Source organism: Procambarus clarkii, chromosome 43 (assembly GCF_040958095.1).
Source record: "Procambarus clarkii isolate CNS0578487 chromosome 43, FALCON_Pclarkii_2.0, whole genome shotgun sequence".
In the NCBI taxonomy this organism is placed as follows: Eukaryota; Metazoa; Arthropoda; class Malacostraca; order Decapoda; family Cambaridae; genus Procambarus; species Procambarus clarkii.
This window is the reverse complement of record NC_091192.1, coordinates 22,766,171-22,791,711: the sequence shown is the minus strand read 5'-3', so window position 1 is coordinate 22,791,711 and position 25,541 is coordinate 22,766,171. Positions and strand designations below refer to the sequence as shown.

The 25,541-nt window shown below is 40.7% G+C and overlaps 1 protein-coding gene across 2 annotated transcripts in view; it reads right to left on the bottom strand.

Annotated features, from left to right (window-relative positions):
- The window catches only part of LOC123755837 (uncharacterized), a 40,755-nt gene extending 15,576 nt beyond the window's left edge, over nucleotides 1-25,179 (bottom strand). Inside the window, exons 1-2 of one of the 2 annotated variants that reach the window (XM_045738716.2) lie at nucleotides 25,154-25,179; nucleotides 16,182-16,266 (exon numbers count right to left, since the gene is read on the bottom strand). Coding sequence is in view for 1 of the 2 variants with exons in the window: in XM_045738717.2 (XP_045594673.2) it covers nucleotides 9,916-9,933 (18 nt within the window). In the remaining variant the exon portion in view is untranslated. Of the gene's footprint in view, nucleotides 1-9,915; nucleotides 10,073-16,181; nucleotides 16,267-25,153 lie in introns of those variants that run through there. The other variant, XM_045738717.2, reaches the window with a different exon arrangement.
- Nucleotides 25,180-25,541: the final 362 nt, after the last annotated feature.

Here is a 25,541-nt window from a genome sequence, read left to right as displayed (position 1 = left end):
CTGTCACGGGCTGCTTCCTGGGGTGTGTGTGTGTGGTGTAAAAAAAAAAAAAGTAGTTAGTAAACAGTTGATTGACAGTTGAGATGCGGGCCGAAAGAGCAAAGCTCAACCCCCGCAAAAACACAACTAGTACACAACTAGTAAACACACACACACATGACAACCACAAAACACACACATGACAACCACACACACACACACACACATGACAATCACAAAACACGCACACATGACAACCACACACACACACACATGACAACCACACACACACACACATGACAACCACACACACACACACATGACAATCACAAAACACACAACAGAAGAGTCTGTGTGGGGAGTGAACCAACACAGACCCAGCTACGTGACAATGATATAAACGCCCCACTTGTGGCCCGCATCACAGAAAACGTCTATTTCCCCGCCTCTTCTTTTAAGGCGACACTTATTTTTTTTCAGTGGATGAATCCAAATTGGGTTTATTTCAACAAATAAAATGCATACTTGACTTTGAAGTATATTTACTAAGTTATATGCTTAATGCTTTATATGGACAGACGAAATTAACCATAGTGTCATGCAGTAGTATAGCATTCTGCTTGGAAAAAAACAAATTGAATTGAATGCACATTGTTTACATATAAATATATGTATTGTATACATAGGAATTATGTATATGTATGCATACAATGTATTGTATATATAAAAATATATAAATAACGGAATATACAAGAGGTATATTCGTCATATATTTATATTCCCACAGCGTGACGTCAGAGGTGACGTCACGGTGTGGGAAACACATCAGAGGGTGACGGAGGAGGAACTCGTGACGTAGTGATGACGTAGCAGCCTGTGATTGGTCCGGGGTAACAATAGGGGTTCCCAGCCTCGCTCCTCACGTCGGGACTCGATCGGGGTTGAACTTCTTTCCTTGTATGTTTTTGTTCTTAGTCTCGTATCTTAGTGTAAAAGGTAAGATAACCCAAGGTAAAAAAGGCTTAAGTGGTGATGTCAGAGGTTGTGATGTATTATTTAACACCAGATTAAGAAAAAAAATAGAAGGAAAATCTACGTTCAAGGACATCGAGCCATTGTGTTCTGATGGTGCTCATATGAAGACATTCCACGAACTGCTGGGACACATTTCTAAGATAAATGACCATGGATATGAGCACCATCTTAGTATACACTCATTTCGTGCATTCCAGCAGCACAAATTATTCACAGTAACGCGTCGCACGAACCAGCGTTAACCCACATTAATATTATCAGTCAAACTTGAACGCAAACCAGGTAACCTTCGTTATAATGTTTGTACAAATGCATTTAGTGTACACTTCAACACACGCAAGTTCAGAGAGAGAGAGAGACTAGAGCGAGAAAGCAGCGCACCCTCACCCTCCGAGGCCTGGACGACAACTGAGCACCCAGCAAGGTGTGGCTTGGGACCCCTCGAGTGAAAGCCACTCTTGTTTACACAACAATTAAACACGTGTGTGTGTTGATATGTGCATTACTCGGCTCCTAGTCTCGTCTCTCTCTTTATCACTTGTAATACGACTGATTATGCTGTATCGTGGCTGTAACTCGCGACTTATTGCCTGTCACTGTAACCCATGACTGATTACCAGTCACTGTATCGTGGCTGTAAACCATGACTGATTACCAGTCACTGTATCGTGGCTGTAAACCATGACTGATTACCTGTCACTGTAACCCATGACTGATTACGTCACTGTAACCCATGACTGATTACCAGTCACTGTAACCCATGACTGATTACCAGTCACTGTAACCCATGACTGATTACCAGTCACTGTATCGTGGCTGTAACACTCTTACAGTTTTAACAAGCGAGTAAAGAATGTAGTGCGACACATCATGATAATTATCTATACAAATAATTGTTCGGGTACTGGGCATAACTAGTCTTGTCTAAGCATTACAACATTATTAATTCGTAAATTCAGTTTCAAATAAGCAGTGAGCAGTTAGTTAAAGCGCATATACTTACGACGGATTGTGTTGAGTCAAATATTGATCATTTATTAGGCTTGTGGGTTTGTGCGTGAGGGGAGAAAACCGAAGCTGTCTTTGGGCTCACAATAACAACACAAACTGCACAAGAGCCAACTACCGTCCACGCAGGTAGTTCACCAACCATTAACCTGCCCACGGACACCGGATGGCCACCATTTCCGGTGTAAACACACACACACACACACACACATCGGTCCGTAATATAGTACACATGTGTTAAGTAATCAGTCAACCCGCTAAAAATGCGACTTGTATGAAATTTTAAATACGTTGATGACCAAACCTCACATTATAAGATGGAGAGACCATGACGACGTTTCGGTCCGTCCTGGACCATTAGCAAGTCATTTTGTGTGTGTGTGTGTGTGTGTGTGTGTGTGTGTGTGTGTGTGTGTGTGTGTGTAAAATTAAGTTCACAGCCTCTGTAGGTTAGGCGGGTTGCTTAGGTTCGTACGATTTTCTGATTAGGCAACACAGTTGCATTTATTATAGTGACGAATTCAGAGAAAGAGGAAACATTCATTATTATTTGCTAAGCCTCTCGGGAGCAAATTTTTTTTTTTAGACTGTAGGAACGACGTACAAAGAAATTACTTGAGCGCTTTCGCGCTAATAAACACATCTTCAAGCCATCTTGGAATGTGTTAATCAGCTCATCTTTTTTAAAGCTGTGTTGATTAACATGAAAGCGCTCAAGTAATTTCTTGGTCCATTTTCCTTCGTGGTTACACATTTTCACATTATTCATCACATGTTAATTTCCCTGTGACTTAGGCTATGTAAGTCACAGGGATATATATATATATATATATATATATGTGATATCTTACAAATCACGTTTACCCATAAACAGTTTTGACAAATTTACGAACGTGAAACCTAGCAAGATTTCCTCATGTTTATCCGTGTCAATCAGTCGTTATTCCATATACCTCAACTTTATAGTTATTATTGCGTCAAACTCCAGGTTTATATATTTTTGTATGCAAAACAATACGACTTACGGACAGAAACACAGAAGTGAATCTGCATGGAGAAATTTTCACTTAAATATGGCCCTTGAGGATAGCGCGTGATGACGTCATTAACGGTCGACTTTCTAAAGTAGGAGCTTTTCACTGCTCTTCTCAGTTTAGGAGCCTTTCACTGCTCTTCTCAGTCTAGGAGCCTTTCACTGCTCTTCTCAGTCTAGGAGCCCTTCGCCGCCCTTCTCAGTGTAGGAGCCTTTCACTGCTCTTCTCAGTGTAGGAGTCCTTCGCCACTCTTCTCAGTGTAGGAGCCTTTCACTGCTCTTCTCAGTGTAGGAGCCTTTCACTGCTCTTCTCAGTGTAGGAGCCTTTCACTGCTCTTCTCAGTGTAGGAGCCTTTCACTGCTCTTCTCAGTGTAGGAGCCTTTCACTGCTCTTCTCAGTGTAGGAGCCTTTCACTGCTCTTCTCAGTGTAGGAGCCTTTCACTGCTCTTCTCAGTGTAGGAGCCTTTCACTGCTCTTCTCAGTGTAGGAGCCTTTCACTGCTCTTCTCAGTGTAGGAGCCTTTCACTGCTCTTCTCAGTGTAGGAGCCTTTCACTGCTCTTCTCAGTGTAGGAGCCTTTCACTGCTCTTCTCAGTGTAGGAGCCTTTCACTGCTCTTCTCAGTGTAGGAGCCTTTCACTGCTCTTCTCAGTGTAGGAGCCTTTCACTGCTCTTCTCAGTGTAGGAGCCTTTCACTGCTCTTCTCAGTGAAGGAGCCTTTCACTGCTCTTCTCAGTGAAGGAGCCTTTCACTGCTCTTCTCAGTGTAGGAGCCTTTCACTGCTCTTAGTGTAGGAGCCTTTCACTGCTCTTCTCAGTGTAGGAGCCTTTCACTGCTCTTCTCAGTGTAGGAGCCTTTCACAGCTCTTCTCAGTGTAGGAGCCTTTCGCCGCTCTTCTCAGTGCAGGAGCCTTTCGCCGCTCTTCTCAGTGTAGGAGCCTTTCACTGCTCTTCTCAGTGTAGGAGCCTTTCGCCGCTCTTCTCAGTGTAGGAACCCTTCGCCGCTTTTCTCAGCGTAGGAGCCTTTCACTGCTCTTCTCAGTGTAGGAGCCCTTCGCCGCTCTTATCAGTGAAGGAGCCTTTCACTGCTCTTCTCAGTGTGTGACTGCCTCAAATTTCCCTCTACATCAAAATACACAAATTTAGATTTAGATTTACAAGTCTTATTCGTAAGTGATTTATTGAAGTCAAGTGCAGTTCAGGCTGGAGTGTGTAATGTAATTTTTGTCATTCAGCCCCATATGTTTCACCCCTCCATAGAACACGATCCCCAACTTGTTTTACATCCAGGTTCCTCATATTAGTATATGTCTTTCAGAGAGAAGACAACTTGGAATGCAGTTTCTGTCAAGAAATTAGAGGCACTATCAGTGGATGCGAAATTTATCTTTCATAATTAACGAACCTTGTTAGTAGAGGGGAGTAATAACCACCATTGGTATTATACAGGATATATACAAGCAGTATTCCATTTTTGTTTAAATTAGAACCCTATATCACTAGTGTGATAATCTGCTAAATGCAGAAGGCCTCGTTTTAGTAATAGAACTTTCTAAACGCGGAGCCTAGCAAGCCTCGTCTCATCTGGTACAGGACCTAAAACCTGTTCCGGCAGGAACCTTATGACGTCATACACCTGCACAACCAATCAAACACGACATTTGATATCTTGGCTGCGATAGGTTAGGTTTGTTTACTGAGTATCGATGACTTAGTCGAGTACAGACTTTACTCAGGTTTTAGACCCCACTCCCCCATACGCTCACACGCCGTGGCAGTACACCATACATGTATTAGAAGATGAATTTTGTATTCTAACATATACACCGAGTACGTGTATATACATTGTTTTTACTTTAGTACTAAACTAAGTTTAAGAACTTAAGAGCTAGAAAAGATTATCTGGAAGAGCTTGGAGCTAAAAAAGATTATCTGGAAGAGCTTGGAGCTAAAAAAGATTATCTGGAAGAGCTTAGAGCTAGAAAAGATTATCTGGAAGAGCTTAGAGCTAGAAAAGATTATCTGGAAGAGCTTAGAGCTAGAAAAGATTATCTGGAAGAGCTTAGAGCTAGAAAAGATTATCTGGAAGAGCTTAGAGCTAGAAAAGATTATCTGGAAGAGCTTAGAGCTAGAAAAGATTATCTGGAAGAGCTTAGAGCTAGAAAAGATTATCTGGAAGAGCTTAGAGCTAGAAAAGATTATCTGGAAGAGCTTAGAGCTAGAAAAGATTATATAGAACAGCTTAGAGCTAGAAAAGATTATCTGGAAGAGCTTAGAGCTAGAAAAGATTATCTGGAAGAGCTTAGAGCTAGAAAAGATTATCTGGAAAAGCTTAGAGCTAGAAAAGATTATCTGGAAGAGCTTAGAGCTAGAAAAGATTATCTGGAAGAGCTTAGAGCTAGAAAAGATTATCTGGAAGAGCTTAGAGCTATAGAAATTACGTTTGAAAAGTACAAAAAAAAAGAAAATGGTCAATAGAAACAGAGCAAGTGAAAACGTACACAAATTAGATATATTAAGAATTATATTTTCTAGGCATTCTACTAAAAAAACAAAAATTGCCAGACTACATCACAGAAGCGAATACCTTAGTGAGTTTAAATATATACAAGAGTGCTGGGAAAATAGGCCTACTACAGTGTTTCTATCCCCCCCCCTGGACCGACAAGCCTACTGTCTTGTACCTTATGTAAGAAAAAAATATTTTATTTTAAAGTATGCCGAATTATAATTTTTTTTTTCGAATTCTTAACATAAAATGCACTTGAAAGAAATGTTTAGACAATCTCTAATAACCTGGTTATTATAGGTAAATAAACTGTTTAGAGGCCAGATGTTTGGGGCTAGCCTCATTCAACTTTGACATATGAAACATGTGGAGTATGGGAATGTCATAGGCCAGTCGGGGGTCGGCTTCAGTGTCACATCTTAAGAAATTACGGCGTCTAAACCCAACACACGCCCCATGCGAGTTTCATGAAGTCGACTCTGAAATATTGGTTGTGTTATCCGTAGACTTAATTAGCCAGTTCAGTTCTCGTTATAAAATGTTTGAACCGATCTTCCTGCTTACACGGGAGACATCCCCCGTCACGCAGGGTGCAGTCGCACCTCCACAGATCTCCAGTATCATCTATTGACACTGGTAATGACTCAAAAGGACCACCACTTACGGGCTATTCATGCCCGTGCCACCTATTGGGTGGCTTAATCTTCATCAATCAATCAATCTTCGTGTTTAGAGTAGCGTCTGTCACGTCGAGGTTTGATGTCAAGTCTGTTTGAAATACACAGTTACGAAAGCGTAATCTGTTAGGCGACTATTATTGTTTGAGTTGCCTAATAAATACCGATAACACACTTGTAAATGATAACAGGTTCGAACTATGCAAGATAGTGTACCAAGGACCGAAAGTACTTGAGATAACGATAACAGGTCACGACTGTTGGCCAGCCCGTTGTCAAGAGTCACAGTTGAAGTGGTTTTTCTTGACTACAAGCGTGCACACCCAAGCAACCCACCCAACCTATAGGTCCTTGTTGTAGTACACCCTCTCATCCAGTGTAGTACCCCCCTCTCACCCTGTGTAGTACCCCCCTCTCACCAACCAGTCCTCTTAAAAATAACGTCACTTTTGGCTCGTATGCGCACTATGGCCAAATTTGGACGTAATTTGAAATGAAATCGACTCACAAAAGTGACGTTCTGTTCCGTTTTCTATTTGAGTCGTCCGGCGTACGCGCAGAGGTTATAAGAGGACACTTTAAATTAACGTTTTTCATAACGTTTTGAAACTTTATGAGAATTTCCTGCCCACCTAACCTATCAGAGGACCCTTAACTTACTGTTGTTGAAAAAAAATCCCAAATTTATTTTCATTTTTTTTTCATTTTCAAATTACGTCCAAATTCGGCCATACTGGCAAACGGCCAAAGCCTTGCGGGGGAGAATGTAGACACAGGACAGTATACAAATCCACCTTCATTAGTATAATTTATTTAATCATTTTATACCTGGTTGATGGGGTTTTGAGAGTTCTTCTACTCCCCAAGCCCGGCCCGAGGCCAGGCTTGACTTGTGAGAGTTTAGTCCACTAGGCTGTTGCTTGAAGCGGCCCGCAGGGCCACATACCCACCACAGCCCGGTTGGTCCGGCACTCCTTGGAGGAATAGATCTAGTTTCCTCTTGAAAATGTCCACGGTTGTTCCGGCAATATTTCTTATGCTCGCTGGGAGGACGTTGAACAACCGGGGACCTCTGATGTTTATACAGTGTTCTCTGATTGTGCCTATGGCACCCCTGCTCTTCACTGGTTCTATTCTGCATTTTCTTCCATATCGTTCACTCCAGTACGTTGTTATTTTACTGTGTAGATTTGGTACTTGGCCCTCCAGTATCTTCCAGGTGTATATTATTTGATATCTCTCTCGTCTTCTTTCTCGTCTATGCGTGCCGTATATGTTCTCTGTATTCCCTCTATTTCAGCAATCTCTCCTGCTCTGAAGGGGGAAGGGAGTACTGAGCAGTACTCAAGACGGGACAACACAATTGACTTGAAGAGTACAACCATTGTGATGGGATCCCTGGATTTCTCGTAAGTTCTCGTAATCCATCCTATCATTTTTCTGGCTGTCGCAATATTTGCTTGGTTATGCTCCTTAAACGTTAGGTCGTCAGACATTATTATTCCCAAATCCTTTACATGCTGTTTTCCTACTATGGGTACATTTGATTGTGTTTTGTACTCTGTATTATGTTTAAGGTCCTTATTTTTACCGTACCTGAGTACCTGGAATTTATCACTGTTAAACATCATGTTATTTTCTGATGCCCAGTCGAAAACTTTATTAATATCAGCTTGAAGTTTTTTAATGTCTTCAGCCGAGATAATTTTCATACTGATTTTCTGCAGATTACTTTGCAGATGACATACTGTCATCTGCAAAGGATGATACGAAGCTGTGACTTGTATTTTTGTCTATATCTGATATGAGAATAAGAAAAAGCAACGGTGCAAGGACTGGGCATGTTTTCAATTTCTCTTTCAAAATTTAGTGCGCTCGTGTTGATATCAGTTATATTTACAAGGGTTTAAATATCCCGCATAAAGAAATTGTCTGGATCTTCCACTTTCATGTTGTTTATTGGAGTGCTAAACATGTCCTCATACGTACTGCTTTTTTAGGATTTCACTAATTTCTTTGTCATCCTCCGTGTATTTATGCTGAGATAGTTACTATATGAATTCAAATTATGTTAATTATAATATACAATATATAATACATAATTACAATATAATTATCATTATATTGTAATTATAATAGTGTAAGTGTTACACTCACTAGTGTACAAATCCACAAGGGCCGTGGCGAGGATTCGAACCTGCGTCCAGGAGCATCCCAGACACTGCCTTAATCGACTGAGCTACGACAGGGTAAAAAAGTTGAAAGCTCAGTCGATTAAGGCATCAGTAAAAGAGTCGTAGCTCAGTCGATTAAGGCAGTGTGTAGGATGCTCCTGGACGCAGGTTCGAATCCTCGTCAAGGCCCTTGTGGATTTGTTCATTTGATGCATCACGTTAATGTGATCTCTGTGTATACTCACTATATAATTACAATATAATTATAATTTTGTGTAACTCACTATATAATTATGTAACTCACTATATAATGTGTAATTATATAATAATTATTAGAAAATACAATAATAATTACCATTATTGATAATCATTACATTTACCGGCTACCTTACGGACCTGCCCAAAACGCTATGCGTGTTAGTGGCAAGAATGTACCACTGAATTATCAATGTATGTGCTTTCACAACCCATTTTACCTTAAATAAATTCAAGCTGGTGTAGATTTATTTAAAGAGGGAAGGGGCTGGGGGGCGTAGAGCGTGGGGGACTAGCTGGGGTGGGGGATTCAGATGAGGGGCGGAGACATGATAACGGTATACATTATACATTGTGTTCACGCCAGGAGATAGTGGACTCATCCTCGATAAGCATCTAACACAGGGAACACCCTAGTATAAGTATCTAACACAGGGGAACACCCTAGTGTAAGTATCTAACACAGGGGAACACCCTAGTATAAGTATCTAACACAGGGGAACACCCTAGTATAAGTATCTAACACAGGGGAACACCCTAGTGTAAGTATCTAACACAGGGGAACACCCTAGTATAAGCATCTAACACAGGGGAACACCCTAATGTAAGTATCTAACACAGGGGAACACCCTAATGTAAGTATCTAACACAGGGGAACACCCTAGTATAAGTATCTAACACAGGGGAACACCCTAGTATATGTATCTAACACAGGGGAACACCCTAGTATAAGTATCTAACACAGGGGAACACCCTAGTATATGTATCTAACACAGGGGAACACCCTAGTATAAGTATCTAACACAGGGGAACACCCTAGTATATGTATCTAACACAGGGGAACACCCTAGTATAAGTATCTAACACAGGGGAACACCCTAGTATATGTATCTAACACAGGGGAACACCCTAGTGTAAGTATCTAACATAGAGAACACCCTAGTATAAGTATCTAACACAGGGAACATCCTAGTATATGTATCTAACATGGAGTGCATGGGGGCAATTGTGTGAAAGGGAGGCTTCAGTCGAAGCCTCGGGACCCTCGTGGGTGCCGTAGCACTCTAGGTTGCAATTCTTTTGACCATGTTGTGGTACTGTTGACTAAGGCGCGCCTGGGAACACTCGGCGCATATGTTGGAACCCCACACGTCTATTAAGGTAATTTTGTTCCATCAATCAGCAACCGTGGAAAGCGATGTTTCACGACATCAAATCAACACCAAACAAATGCTTAAGACACTCACCTGATTTAAAGAGATCATTGTTGTTCCAGTAGCCTAAAGTGCGGTTTTCTTAATTACACTTCAATATATATTCCTTGGGACTTTTCCAACCCCCCAAATTTATAGCTTGCGTTTCAGACGTATCTTGAAGCTTCATATGACTTCCCCTTCAAACATCCAAAGTCTTTCAAATATCACAGATTTTTGACGAACATTTTTTGTTCATCCAGACGCGATGAGAGCGACGCTTGATCCTACCGGGACGGTGTCTAGGGGTGGACTGGTGGCATCCTGGCCTGAGAGTGGACCCAGAATCCCATCTCGGAGCCAATCAGTTATTGACAGTCACGCGCCGTCAACGATATAAAGCTCTACGGACACCTCACCTCAGGTAATGTCATTAGGCTTCCATGATGTTGCATGGGAATGAGAATAAAGAGCTTTTGTAGGGCTGTTGGTCCATACTAGACAGCCTCTGTTTATAGCCACCCAAATAGTGAGTTCGTATAAATAGAGTCCGAGTAAGTGAGCGTGCCCCAGGGTTTTGTTTTTGGTCCTCTGTTGTTTACCGTACATACATATTATGTATGTACCATACCATACATACATATTAACAACAACTAACTGCAGACATTCAAAAATAAGATTATAAACAAATTCGAAAGAGTAAAATCGCTGCAGGACGATGCTTTCAAATTGAATACGACTGGTAGATGCAGTTTAATGATGGAAACTGTCAGATTCTGGTCTCAGGTAAGAATAAAATAGTACCCAGGTACGATGTTGTTTTAGATTCAGCTACTTGGAACACAGAGTTCCAGTAGCACAGGCTATGGTGAGCCCGTAGTGGATTTTCCCAGATACCTGCTGGACAATGATCTTGGCGTGATGATTAGTAAGGACCGTGCACTTGCCATTTCCTGTTTCGATTAAGGTAGACTAAACAAGCTGAGGAACGTGCAAAACGAAGTCATGCGAATAATTTTAGGATGTCCAAGAAATGTTATGTTTGAGATAATTTTGGAAGTGAACTTTATATATTATATCCCCAAATATTTGGGATATAATTTCTGAGATAAATGTAGCCTCGCGGATTCAACTAATGAGAGGAGAGGGAGCTGATGAATCAATCCTCTTAGTTCAAAAGGCGGAAAGAAATTAACATTGTATTTTAATGTATAACAAGAGGTGATTTGTGAGAATTATATTTTCTGTTACAATTAGGGGCTATTCATGCCCGTGCCACCTCTTGGGTGGCTTAATCTTCATCAATCATCATCAGACAATCTTTCTGTTACAAAATATAATGTCTTGTAAGAATGTATTTCATTACCTACGGAACAATTACCACCATCACGTATGCAGTGTAGAGCAGAGGTGGAGAGTGTTCGCCAGCTGAAGAAGAGTATGTACGAGCCAGGACTTGAAGGTAATATGCCAATGTATAATAATATAACAAATTATATTAAACACCCTACACGTATTATGTTTAGTGTAATGGCTCGGTACATAAGGACGGAAAGGCAGGATGTGGAGCCTTGATTAAGGAGTACACTGACACCACCACCGGTAAGAACATAAGAACAAAGGTAACTGCAGAATGTTCCAACATTCACGGGAGACATCTCCCGTCACGCAGGGTGCAGTCGCACCTCCACAGATCTCCAGTATCAGCTCTAGATACTGGTAATGGCTCAAAAGGGCCACCACTTACGGGCTATTCATGCCCGTGCCACCTTTTGGGTGGCTTAATCTTCATCAATCAATCTGCAGAATGTTGACCAGACAACACACTAGAAGGTGTAGGGACGACGACAATCTTGACGTCCCTTCACTAGAAGGTGAAGGGACGACCTGGACTTGAGAATGGTCCAGGACGGACCGAAACGTCGTCGTCCCTTCACCTTCTAGTGTGTGGTCTCGTCAACATACTTTAGCCACGTTATTGTGACTCATCGCCTGCGTAACTGCAAAAGACCTATTGGCCCATACGAGGCAGCTCCTATTTATAACCACCCAATCCCACTCATATACATGTCCAACCCACGCTTGAAACAATCGAGGGACCCCATCTCTACCACGTTACGCGGCAATTGGTTCCACAAATCAACAACTCTGTTACTGAACCAGTATTTACCCAAGTCTTTCCTAAATCTAAACTTATCCAATTTATACCCATTGATTCGTGTTCTGTCTTGTGTTTATAATTTTAATACCCTATTAATATCCCCCCTGTTATGTCCATTCATCCACTTGTAAACCTCTATCATGTCACCCCTAACTCTTCGCCTTTCCAGTGAATGCAATTTAAGCTTTGTTAATCTTTCTTCATATGAAAGGTTTCTAATTTGGGGAATTAACTTAGTCATCCTACGCTGGACACGTTCAAGTGAATTTATATCCATTCTATAGTACGGCGACCAAAACTGAACTGCATAATCTAAATGGGACCTAACCAGAGCAAGATATAGCTGAAGAACAACACCAGGTGTCTTGTTACTAACGCTTCGATTAATAAATCCCAGTGTCCTATTTGCCTTATTACGAACATTCAGGCATTGATCCTTTTGTTTTAAATTCTTACTAATCATAACTCCCAGATCCCTTTCGCAATCCGACTTCGCAATCTCAACACCATCTAGATCGTATCTTGTAACTCTATCATCATTACCTAGCCTCAGAACTTTACATTTATCAGCATTAAACTGCATCTGCCAATCTTTTGACCATTTCAAAACCCTATTTAGATCAACTTGAAGTGACAGTGAGTCTTCTTCCGTGTTAATTTCCCTACCGATTTTTGTATGATCGGCAAATTTGCAAAATGTTGCTACTCAAACCTGAATCTAAATCATTTATATATATTATAAACAACAGAGGTCCCAGGACAGAGCCCTGAGGTACTCCACTAACAACATTATCCCACTCTGACTTAACCCCATTTATACTAACTCTCTGTTTCCTTTGGAATAGCCATGCCCTAATCCAACTTAATATAGCACCCCCAATACCATGAGCCTCTATTTTTTTAATCAGTCTTTCATGTGGCACTGTATCAAAAGCTTTGCTAAAGTCAAGGTACACAACATCACAATCCTTACCACTATCAACTGCCTCGACTATGCTGGAATAAAAAGATAGCAAATTTGTTAAACATGAACGGCCATTTGTAAAACCATGTTGCGACTCATTTATTAATTTATGTTTTTCAAGATAAAGACGAATTGTATTTGCAATTATCTATTCAAGTAACTTTCCAACAATAGACGTTAGGCTAATTGGCCGATAGTTTGATGCAAGTGATCTATCTCTTTTCTTAAAAATTGGTACCACATTAGCTACCTTCCATGACTCTGGCACTCTACCTAACTATTGATTTATTAAATATGGTAGACAGTGGCTCGGAAAGCTCCTCTTTGCATTCTTTAAGCACCCTGGCAAACACTTCATCCGGCCCTGGGGATTTGTTTGGTTTGAGTTTTACTATTTGTTTAATTACATCCTCCCTGGTAACTGTTAAACTCGTCAACCTGTCCTCGTCCCCACCCACATAGACTTGTTCGGCTGAAGGCATATTGTTAAGTTCCTCTTTAGTAAATACAGATATAAAATATTTATTAAAAATACTACTCATCTCCTCGTCATTATCCGTTATTTGACCTGTCCCAGTTTTTAATGGACCTATCCTTTCCCTAGTCTTAGTTCGATATAACTGAAAAAAAACCTTTAGGATTTGTCTTCGCTTGCTCTGCTATGCGAACTTCATAGTTTCTTTTTGCTTTCCTTATTTCTTTTTTAACATGTCTAACCAGTTGTACGAATTCCTGTTCTAAACTGACTTCCCCATTTTTAATCCTTTTGTACCAAGCGCTCTTTTTACCTATAAGGTTCTTCAGATCATTTGTTATCCACTTTGGATCATTAGTATTCGATCTATTCAATTTATATTGTATACTACGTTCCTGGGCTTCGCTTAGAATATTTGTAAATAGGTTATATTTTGAATCCACATCGAAATCCCCTTTTACGTCACCTGTCGCTGGGTTCATGTCTCGCTCCAAGACCGGCCCACACCCCATACCCAAGACATTCCAATCTATTTGACCCAAAAAATTTCTTAGGCTATTGAAATCAGCTTTTCGAAAATCAGGCACTTTAACGAAATTTTCTTCTACAGATCTATTCCATTCTATGCTAAATCTGATTTCTTTATGATCACTGTTCCCTAGCTCACTCCCTATTTCCATGGCCTTAATGTGTGTTTCCCTGTTAGTTAACACTAAATCTAAAATATTATTTTCCCGTGTTGGTTCCTTAATGTGTTGCGTAAGAAAGCAATCGTCAATTAATTCTAGAAAATCTTCTGCTTCACTATTCCCTGTTTTGTTCAACCAGTTTATTCCACTAAAATTAAAGTCACCCATGACATAAATACTGTTAGATCTAGATGCTCTAGTTATTTCATCCCATAGATGCTTTGCTTCCATTCTGTCTAAATTTGGTGGCCTATATATAACTCCTATTATAATAATATTTGCTTTTTCGTTTAATTCTATCCAAATAGTTTCTGTATGTGGCTCAGTTTTGATTCCCTCTTTGAGACTAAATTTCAAATTGTCCCTAACATATATGGCTACTCCCCCTCCTCGTCTAATATATCTATCTGTGTGAAATAGTTTAAATCCATTTATTTGATATTCAGCTAATAGTTCTCTATTTTCTACATTTTTTTTTTTTTTTTTGAGATATATACAAGAGTTGTTACATTCTTGTACAGCCACTAGTACGCGTAGCGTTTCGGGCAAGTCCCTGGAATACGATCCCCGCCGCGAAGAATCGTTTTTTCATCCAAGTACACATTTTACTGTTGCGTTAAACAGAGGCTACAGTTAAGGAATTGCGCCCAGTAAATCCTCCCCGGCCAGGATACGAACCCATGACATAGCGCTCGCGGAACGCCAGGCGAGTGTCTTACCACTACACCACGGAGACTGCTAACATTCATCCACGTTTCGGTAAGTGCAATAATATCTATTTCTTCTGTACAGATAAGAGCATTTAACTCGTTTATTTTGTTACTTAGACTTCTAGTGTTAGTGTAATATACCCTAAGTGAATTGTTATTTTGAGGCCCTTCTCTTTCCCTGATCATTTTGCCAATTTGTTTCTCCAACAAACACATTTTTATTACCTCCTTCCTCCCTATCAATTCCCATACCTCTATCTACTAACAGTTTAAACCCAAACAAATGACTCTAACCACTGGTTCCAACGAGTTCGCAACAACAACAACCCCAGCCCTCGATAGATGCACCCCATCACGAGCATATATTTCATTTCTTCCATAGAAGTGTTCCCAGTTGTCTATGAAAGATATTGCATTTGATTTGCAATATCTTTCCAGCCGGTAATTGACACCAATTGCCCTCGACATCCATTCATTTCCCACTCCCTTTCTTGGAAGAATGCCACATATGATCAGGATTCCTCCCTTGCTCCTAACTAATTCTATTGCTTTGTTAAATTTCTTTATCAGTTCCTCACTCCTAACTCGCCCAACATCATTACCCCCTGCACTAATACAAAGTCCTAAACAAAGATTATTCTAAAGTTATGGCTTTATTGTATTATAAATAGTTGGTTTAAAGTATGACAAGTCTATGCTTAACTCGTTTTCTTTGAAACGGTCTGAATATGGTTTTCATGCAAATGAAATTCTAGGGGATACTCGAACAGTTTTCGAATTTCATATTTTCACATGTTAGAGAATAATACACTGTACATACATAGCCTAACTTAACCTTAACCTAACCATGGGGTAGGGAGCAGATAATTAAGGAGCAGATAAAGGACCTGCTCGAAATGCTATGCGTGTTAGTGGCTATGCAACAATGTACAAATTCCAATCTTATGTAATCTCACCAACCCATTGTATCTTCTAGTGAATACATTATTATTATTATTATTATTATATAATAACACTAATTACGTATTGGTTTTGAATTAATTACCCCTCAGGGTACCCCCTCCCAGAGGACAAGTTGAACTATTCAGCCTGTTCTTAAGGTAAAGTGATTATGCCGAGACACCGGTATTTTTTCGCCTTTAATTACTATTTCATTTACCTGTACATAATTTGCAGCAGAAGGCAAATATGGCGCACGTAATGCCTTCGATAAAAGTGTTCTAAGCAGCTACTAATAATCACAATTATAAAAAAATAGAAATTTGGAAAACATGTAGAAAATAACACATTATTTCCAAATTAGAAGTGTAAAAGGTCTTACCTTAATCTTGGGTGCAGTTGCTGATTACCTCCAGCTTTCTCAGACACATATGTAAGCTTCGGCAGCACTCAAGGATTTCTTTGTCCTAAACATACATAATAAGGCATTAAGCTTTGTATCTGTACGTCTATATTGACTACTGTTGTCATTGATAGTCGGAATATATTGACTATTAAACGGGAGTTATTACTTTGGACAGTGTTATCTTCAGAGGTGAACTGAGGGAAGCAAGTGTAGCAGACAGTATACTGAGAAAGTGTAGCAGACAATATACTGAGAAAGTGTAGCAGACAGTATACTGAGAAAGTGTAGCAGACAGTATACTGAGAAAGTGTAGCAGACAGTATACTGAGAAAGTGTAGCAGACAGTATACTGAGAAAGTGTAGCAGACAGTATACTGAGAAAGTGTAGCAGACAGTATACTGAGAAAGTGTAGCAGACAGTATACTGAGAAAGTGTACCAGACAGTATACTGAGAAAGTGTACCAGACAGTACACTATCTGCTACACTTTCACTTCACGTCTGAATTAATACTATCAACAACAAAAAATATCACCATCAACACGTACAAACCATCAGCGATAACATGTAAAAATTGTATCAATATATAAATTATTAAAATTTAATATAAAAACAATATACAAATATAAACCGCAAAAAATATACCAAAATAGGGGGCATTTATAACAAACATTAATTAAAATTAATATGAAGTTTTCGAGATTGAAAATTTACCTTACACTATACATGACTTTCTACTACGGATTCACCATAGCCCACGCTACTTGGAACTTTTATTCAGAGTAAATATATATATATATATATATATATATATATATATATATATATATATATATATATATATATATACAACAGTAACGAGCTAAGTACTCCAACGCTCCCATTTTCTAAAGTGGTTACGTATATAAACTCGTTTAGAATTTTTTTTAACTATTTTCATCGATATCACTTACAAGGAAATTTTGCTTAGGTTCAAGAGCGCACGGCACCACCTCCCACTAGGACTGTCCGGGATATACTGAAATCAGGTTGGGGGCAGCCAGGTGTCATATACTTGTGGGATATCACCTGGCCCTATCACTCAGAAAGGTGGGAATTATCAAAAGAAATCTCGCCATGCCAGTGTTGAAAATATATATCTGACTAATCGTCATATGTATATGCTTCACACATTTGCGTTATGTGGTTATAAAATTATATTCGCAAGATTTTCTTATCAGGTAATAAGTCTTGTTATTCAAAACTAATGATTGGTTTTGTCTTGTCGTGAAAGTTACATCAATGGTCGAATTATTTATATTTTGTTATAGTTACTTAAGTTGCATCTATGAAACGTTCACTTTAGCCGTATAGTGATATCATTAATCTTTTGTTGACGATTGCACTTACATCAGCACCAGTCTATATAAAAATTTTCAACTAAGAATAGAAACCATTTATTACATGAAGAGTCAACAGAACCTGGTTCTTCTCCCTCACCACAGTTCTTCAACAGAACCTGGTTCTTCTCCCTCACCACAGTTCTTCAACAGAACCTGGCTCTTCTCCCTCATCACAGTTCTTCAACAGAACCTGGCTCTTCTCCCTCATCACAGTTCTTCAACAGAACCTGGCTCTTCTCCCTCATCACAGTTCATCAACTGAACCTGGCTCTTCTCCCTCACCACAGTTCTTCAACAGAACCTGGCTCTTCTCCCTCACCACAGTTCTTCAACAGAACCTGGTTCTTCTCCCTCACCACAGTTCTTCAACAGAACCTGGCTCTTCTCCCTCATCACAGTTCTTCAACAGAACCTGGCTCTTCTCCCTCATCACAGTTCTTCAACAGAACCTGGCTCTTCTCCCTCATCACAGTTCATCAACTGAACCTGGCTCTTCTCCCTCACCACAGTTCTTCAACAGAACCTGGCTCTTCTCCCTCATCACAGTTCTTCAACAGAACCTGGCTCTTCTCCCTCATCACAGTTCTTCAACAGAACCTGGCTCTTCTCCCTCATCACAGTTCATCAACAGAACCTGGCTCTTCTCCCTCATCACAGTTCTTCAACAGAACCTGGCTCTTCTCCCTCATCACAGTTCATCAACTGAACCTGGCTGTTCTCCCTCACCACAGTTCTTCAACTGAACCTTGTTCTTCTCCCTCACCACAGTTCTTCAACAGAACCTGGCTGTTCTCCCTCACCACAGTTCTTCAACAGAAAATGTTGAACCTTCCCCCCTTACGACATGACTCGATCCTCTTCAAGGCTGAAGATCTGCTCAACTGCGATTGTTATGTGTTTGGTTTCTCGTTTCATCACCTATATCGAGCAAAGTGCAGCTGGCAGATAACATGGCCGGAGGCTTTGACAATATATTTAAACTCCTTCACAGTGTGTGTGTGTGTGTGTGTGTGTGTGTGTGTGTGTGTGTGTGTGTGTGTGTGTGTGTGTGTGTGTTATTTTTACCTGCAGAATCGAGCTATTAGCTTTTGGACCCCGCATTTCTAACCGATCTTCTTTTTTTTCTCTATTATGTCTACAACATATATTTCTCTAACACACGCACACACACACAAATAATTTGGTCTCTTGAACTAAAGAGCCAGAGCTCAACCCCCGCAAGCACAAATAGGTGAGTACATCCCCAGGAAGCAGCTCGTAGCAGCCGTCTCTCACGTAAGTATTTACTGTAGGTGAACAGGCGAATCAGATGAAAGAATTTTTGCCCATTAGTTACTGCTTTGGCCGGGAGTCGAGCCCGGGCGCTAACCACTACAACTCCCCGAGCTCTGTCCACTTAGCCGGGCAGCCCTGAGCCCTGTGTGTATTCACCTAGTTGTGTTCACCTAGTTGTGTTTGCGGGAGTTGAGCTTTGCTCTTTCGGCCCTCCTCTCAACTGACTGTTGTTTCAGATTTAGCTACTCAGAACGAAGTGTCCATGTAGCACAGGCTATGGTGAGCCCGTAATTGAGTTTGGTTATTCGCGATAGCCTTGTTTCTGTGATATTTGGGTCTAAGTTGAAAATGGAGGAGGGGATTTCTCCTTTTCCCCTGTTTATTTATCGCTTCTGTTTTAGTCTTGTATTGTTAACATTATCTTGGTGGTGGATGTAGGTGCAGAATGCTCACTAGTGAGTCCCATTCCTCAACGGCTTTTCTAATCATTGTAGTCGCGGTGGAATGTACATCTAATGCAGCTGCTGTCGTTGGGTTAATGTTGAGTTTGATGCGCAGGGCTTCAGTAGCTTCACATTCCAGTAAGTAGTGCAATAGTGGCGCCTCTGCTTCTGTTCCACAGATGTGACACTCTTTAACTATTGGGTTCATTACCTCCCAGCAGCACTTGTAACCAAGTCTGAGTCTGTGTATGGCTACTGCAATGTCTCTGGATATCTTTTTGCCAGGCTTGAAAGAGGAGTAACCAGTGACTCAACTGTCAATCAACTGTTTACTAACTACTTTTTTTTCCCCCACAGCTATTAGCACTACACCCCAGGAAGCAGCCCGTGACAGCTGACTAACTCCCAGGTACCTATTTACTGCTAGGTAACAGGGGCATTCAAGGTGAAAGAAACTTTGCCCATTTGTTTCTGCCTGGTGCGGGAATCGAACCCGCGCCACAGAATTACGAGTCGTGCGTGCTATCCACCAGGCTACCAGGCCCCCAATGTGTGTACTCACCTAGTTGTGTCTACAGGGTCGAGCATTGACTCTTGGATCCCGCCTTTCGAGCATCGGTTGTTTACAGCAATGACTATGGTCCTATTTCCCTATCATACCTGGTTTTAAAATTATGAATAGTATTTGCTTCCACAACCTGTTCCTTAAGTGCATTCCATTTTTCCACTACTCTCACGCTAAAAGAAAACTTCCTAACATCTCTGTGACTCATCTGAGTTTCCAGCTTCCACCCATGTCGCCTTGTTCTGTTACTATTCCGTGTGAACATTTCGTCTATGTCCACTCTGTCAATCCCCCTGAGTATTTTATGCGTCCCTATCATGTCCTCCCTCTCCCTTCTTCTTTCTAGTGTCGTAAGGCACAGTTCCCTCAGGCCTGTGTGTGTGTGTGTGTGTGTGTGTGTGTGTGTGTGTGTGTGTGTGTGTGTGTGTGTGTGTGTGTGTGTGTGAGAGTACACATTTGTTCCCATAGCATCTAATGCAGTTGGCCCCTGGGGTAAGGGTGCCTTGTGTTTTCTCAAGAGAATTTGGTTCTAGGCTCATTGACACAACCAGAGACCCAAGAGCTGCCAGCCTCCTGTTTCAGGGACTCGAGTGTGGCGATCCAGAATGAAAACTCCAGCCGAGTCTTCGGTTCCTGTCTGGAAGCTGCGGAGCTCAGGACAGACACAAATATTTGGACTAATATGAATTTATATGTACAAATATTCCACCACTAAATTTATAGGTGCAATAGTCAAGCATCCTTGTATGTAGGATTCCTGTCCTCGAATAGGACACCTAAACAAATCCACAAGGGCCGTAACGAGGATTCGAACCTGCGTCCGGGAGCATCCCAGACGCTGTCTTAATCGACTGAGCTACGACATAGTTAAAAAAGTGTTCAATTTTGTTCATTTGGTGCATCACGTTATTGTGATTTCTGTGTTAGGACACCCGTCTTTAATGAGGCTTCGTATTCTTCAGTAAGACACCTGTCTTTAATGAGGCTTCGTATTCTTCAGTAAGACACCTGTCTTAACTAACAGGGAAACACAAATTAATGACATCGAAATAGGGAGTGAGCTAGGGAGCAGTGATCACAAAGAAATCAGATTTAGCATAGAATGGAATAGACCAGTAGGAGAAAATTCTGTTAAAGTGCCAGATTTTCGAAAAGCTGATTTTAATAGCCTAAGAAATTTTTTGGGTCAAATTGATTGGAAAGGCTTGGGTGTGGGGTGTGGGCCGGTCTTGGAGCGAGACATGAACCCAGCGTTAGGTGACTTAAATGGGGATTTCGATGTGGATTCAATATATAACTTATTTAAGAATATTCTAAACAAAGCACAGGAACGTAGTATACCATACAAATTGAATAGATCGTATACTAATGACCCAAAGTGGATAACAAAGAATTTGAAGAACCTTATAGGTAAAAAGAGAGCTTGGTACAAAAGGATTAAAAATGGGGAGGTCACTTTAGAACAGGAATTCGTACAACTGGTTAGAAATGTTAAAAAAGAGATAAGGAAAGCAAAAAGGAACTATGAAGTTCGCATAGCAGGGCAAGCAAAGACAAATCCTAAAGGGTTTTTTCAGTTATATCGTACTAAGACTAGGGAAAGGATAGGTCCATTAAAAACTGAGACAGGTCAAATAACAGATAGTGATGAAGAGATGAGTAGTATTTTTAATAAATATTTTGTATCTGTATTTACTAAAGAGGAACTTAACAATATGCCTTCAGCCGAACAAGTCTATGTGGGTGGGGACGAGGACAGGTTGACGAGTTTAGCAGTTACCAGGGAGGATGTTCTTAAACAAATAGTAAAACTCAAACCAAACAAATCCCCAGGGCCGGATGAAGTGTTTGCTAGGGTGCTTAAAGAATGCAAAGAGGAGCTTTGTGACCCACTGTCAACCATATTTAATAAATCAATAGAGTCAGGCAGAGTGCCAGAGTTTTGGAAAGTTGCTAATGTGATACCAGTTTTTAAGAAAGGAGATAGATCACTTGCGTCTAACTATCGACCAATTAGCCTAACGTCTATTGTGGGAAAGTTACTCGAATCTATAATAGCAAATAAAATTCGTCTTCATCTTGAAAAACATAAATTAATAATTGAGTCGCAACATGGTTTTATAAATGGCCGTTCATGTTTAACAAATTTGTTATCTTTTTATTCTAGCATTGTTGAGGCAGTTGATAGTGGTAAGGATTGCGATGTTGTATACCTTGACTTTAGCAAAGCTTTTGATACAGTGCCACATGAAAGACTGATTAAAAAAAATAGAGTCTCATGGTATTGGGGGTGCTATATTAAGCTGGATTAGGGCATGGCTATACCAAAGGAAACAGAGAGTTAGTATAAATGGAATCAAGTCAGAGTGGGAAAATGTTGTAAGTGGAGTGCCTCAAGGCTCTGTCCTGGGACCTCTGTTGTTTATAATATATATAAATGATTTAGATTCAGGTTTGAGTAGCAACATTTGCAAATTTGCCGATGATACGAAAATCGGTAGGGAAATTAATTCGGAGGAGGACTCACTATCACTTCAAGTTGATCTAGATAGGGTTTTGAAATGGTCAAAGGATTGGCAGATGCAGTTTAATGCTGATAAATGTAAAGTTCTGAGGTTAGGTAATGATGATAGAGTTACAAGATACGAGCTAGATGGTGTTGTGATTGCGAAGTCGGATTGCGAAAGGGATCTGGGAGTTATGATTAGTAAGAATTTAAAACAAAAGGATCAATGCATAAATGTTCGTAATAAGGCAAATCGGACACTTGGATTTATTAATCGCAGCGTTAGTAACAAGACACCTGGTGTGGTTCTCAAGCTATATCTTGCTCTAGTTAGGCCCCATTTAGATTATGCAATTCAGTTTTGGTCGCCATATTATAGAATGGATATAAATTCACTTGAACGTGTCCAGCGTAGGATGACTAAGTTAATTCCCCAAATTAGAAATCTTTCATATGAAGAAAGATTAACAAAGCTTAAGTTGCATTCACTGGAAAGGCGAAGAGTTAGGGGTGACATGATAGAGGTTTACAAGTGGATGAATGGACATAACCGGGGAGATATTAATAGGGTATTAAAAATATCAACACAGGACAGAACACGAAACAATGGATATAAATTGGATAAGTTTAGATTTAGGAAAGACTTGGGTAAATACTGGTTCAGTAACAGGGTTGTTGATTTGTGGAACCAATTGCCGCGTAACATTGTGGAGGTGGGGTCCCTCGATTGTTTCAAGCACGGGTTGGACAAGTATATGAGTGGGATTGGGTGGTTATAGAATAGGAGCTGCCTCGTATGGGCCAATAGGCCTTCTGCAGTTACCTTTGTTCTTATGTTCTTATGTTCTTTAATGAGGCTTCGTATTCTTCAGTAAGACACTTGTCTTTAATGAGGCTACGTATTCTTCAGTAAGACACCTGTCTTTAATGAGGCTACGTATTCTTCAGTATGACACTTGCTTTTAAATGAACCTATAGGCTCATTAAACTGTTTAATAAATCTAAACAAAGCCGCCAAAGATTGAGAAAAGATGCACAGCAGGTGCGTAGCACATGCGTAACTGATGAATCTGGCGTAAATCTGGTTTAGGGCCCCGGTAGTACAGTCGGGTTCGTTCTCGACCCACAATCGAGAATTCCCGGTCCGAATCCCGGGCGGGACAGAAATGGTTGAGCACATTTCCTTTCACCTAATGCTCCTGTTTACCTAGTAGTAAGTAGGTACTCGGGAGTTGGTCAACTTGTTGTGGGGTTGCATCCTGGGCGGGGTCAGTAACTGAGGGTGGCGCGGGTAGCAACAATGGCGTCGCCCTGGGCCAAGCTGGTTCCTCCTCTCTGTGGCCGACTCTAAGGAAAACATCGAATATTTTCACTCACTTGTGTTTTACTTTTTCGTTTATTCCCATTTGCATAGTCTGATTATTATTATGGGAGTTATTTTACACGTAGCCCAGTAATTACAGCTTTCTGAATATCGTTAGGTATTTTGTGTAATTTGTAATAAACTCGAATAATCTTGAATTGGCGCTAGTCTAAGCTATATAGAGTTACAGAGTTCATGCCACGAGCGCGGCATAATATATATTGAGCTATCCATTTCGCAAGATGAAATTTGTTAGCCAGTGTTAAAAACTTTTATTTAGAGTAACAGGATAGACGTTTTGTACTGTCCATATACAAAGGCATCAGATCTAGCTACATTCAATGAAGAGCAGAGGTGACATGATCGCAATATAAGCGATACCGGGAGGAATAGATGAACGCCCCGCTCCTGTGCCAGGTAAGTTACGGGCTCACCATAGCCCGTGCTACTTGGAACATGTTCCGAGTAGCTGAATCTACAACAAGAACAAGAACAATAGATGAAGTGGAAATGGTGTTATCCAGATGACGGAGGGCAGGGCTGCAGGTGGAAACTGAACGCACAAATTTGTCGTAGAAACAGTAGGAAAAAGTCAAGTGCGTATGGAACGCACTTGAAGCAGAAGTCGTTGAAGCCAACGAGATTCACAACACTAAAAGCGAGTATGAGTAAACATATTAGAGCATCAGGAAGTGAAAAAAAAACTATGAGAACAGGTAGGGACCAGTTGATTGACAGTCGAGAGGCGGGACTAAAGAGCCAAAGCTCAACCCCCGCAAGCACACCTAGTTACACACACCTGTGCGTGTGTGTTTTCTCAGCAACTGATGATAGCGAGTCAGTTATCGCAAGTGTAATGATTACCAGTCATGCTTCCTTGAATTACATGTCTAGCAACACGATGTTGTTAGAGAGAGAGAGAGAGAGAGAGAGAGAGAGAGAGAGAGAGAAGGGGGGGGGGGAGTGAGAGTAAAGAGAGGAACACAGAGGAGAGAGGAGGTAAAAGGAGAAATGAAACGAGGGCAATACCCACGAGATGGTTAAAGGGAATCCCATCAAAACATTTAAGATAAGGAGCACTTTGTTACGTGACCTCAGTAGCCTAGGAACTTTGTCAAAATTTCACCACAAACTCAAGGTTTTCCATGGTTGAGGATAGGAAGCCTGTCAGCCTAAGGTCCTTCAAGGCCAGGAGCTGACCTTCCCAGGATGCAACCCACAACAGTGGCTTAACTCCCCGAAACCCGTTTGCTGCTACATGAACAGTTTTACATGATGTAATCCGCAACAATCTGGACTTACCTGGCACCGGAGCGGGCATGTAACTGAGCTCAAGCGGTTGGGCAGTGTTGCTGTGGATGACTACTGGAGTGTGTAATGGTAATATTCCTCTAACAGCAAATATCTCCGCTTACCATGGAAGTGGAAGCAAGAATGACGACACTGGACAGGTGCGAAGCGCAGCTATATATGTAGGTGACAGGTATAGCCAGTTGTCAGGTTAGATTATTTATCTCTCAAAAGTTGATATATTCTTCTATGGCTTTGCTTATCAGTTACTACAGTCTTTGCGTGCCTCAGTTCGGCTCTCTTAATTTGGTCTTCTTAGCAACGCGATAGCATGGTTGATCTACTCAGAGAAGCTTTATCTTATATTTTACGAAATAATGACTATTAGGCTCCACTGTTGCCGCCCGAGGTGTATTGAATTGTTATGATTATGTGTTTGATCATTATTATGACTTTCTCTTATGTGAATAATGTACTGAATTTTTGTGCCAACTAAATGTACTGAATTTGTAA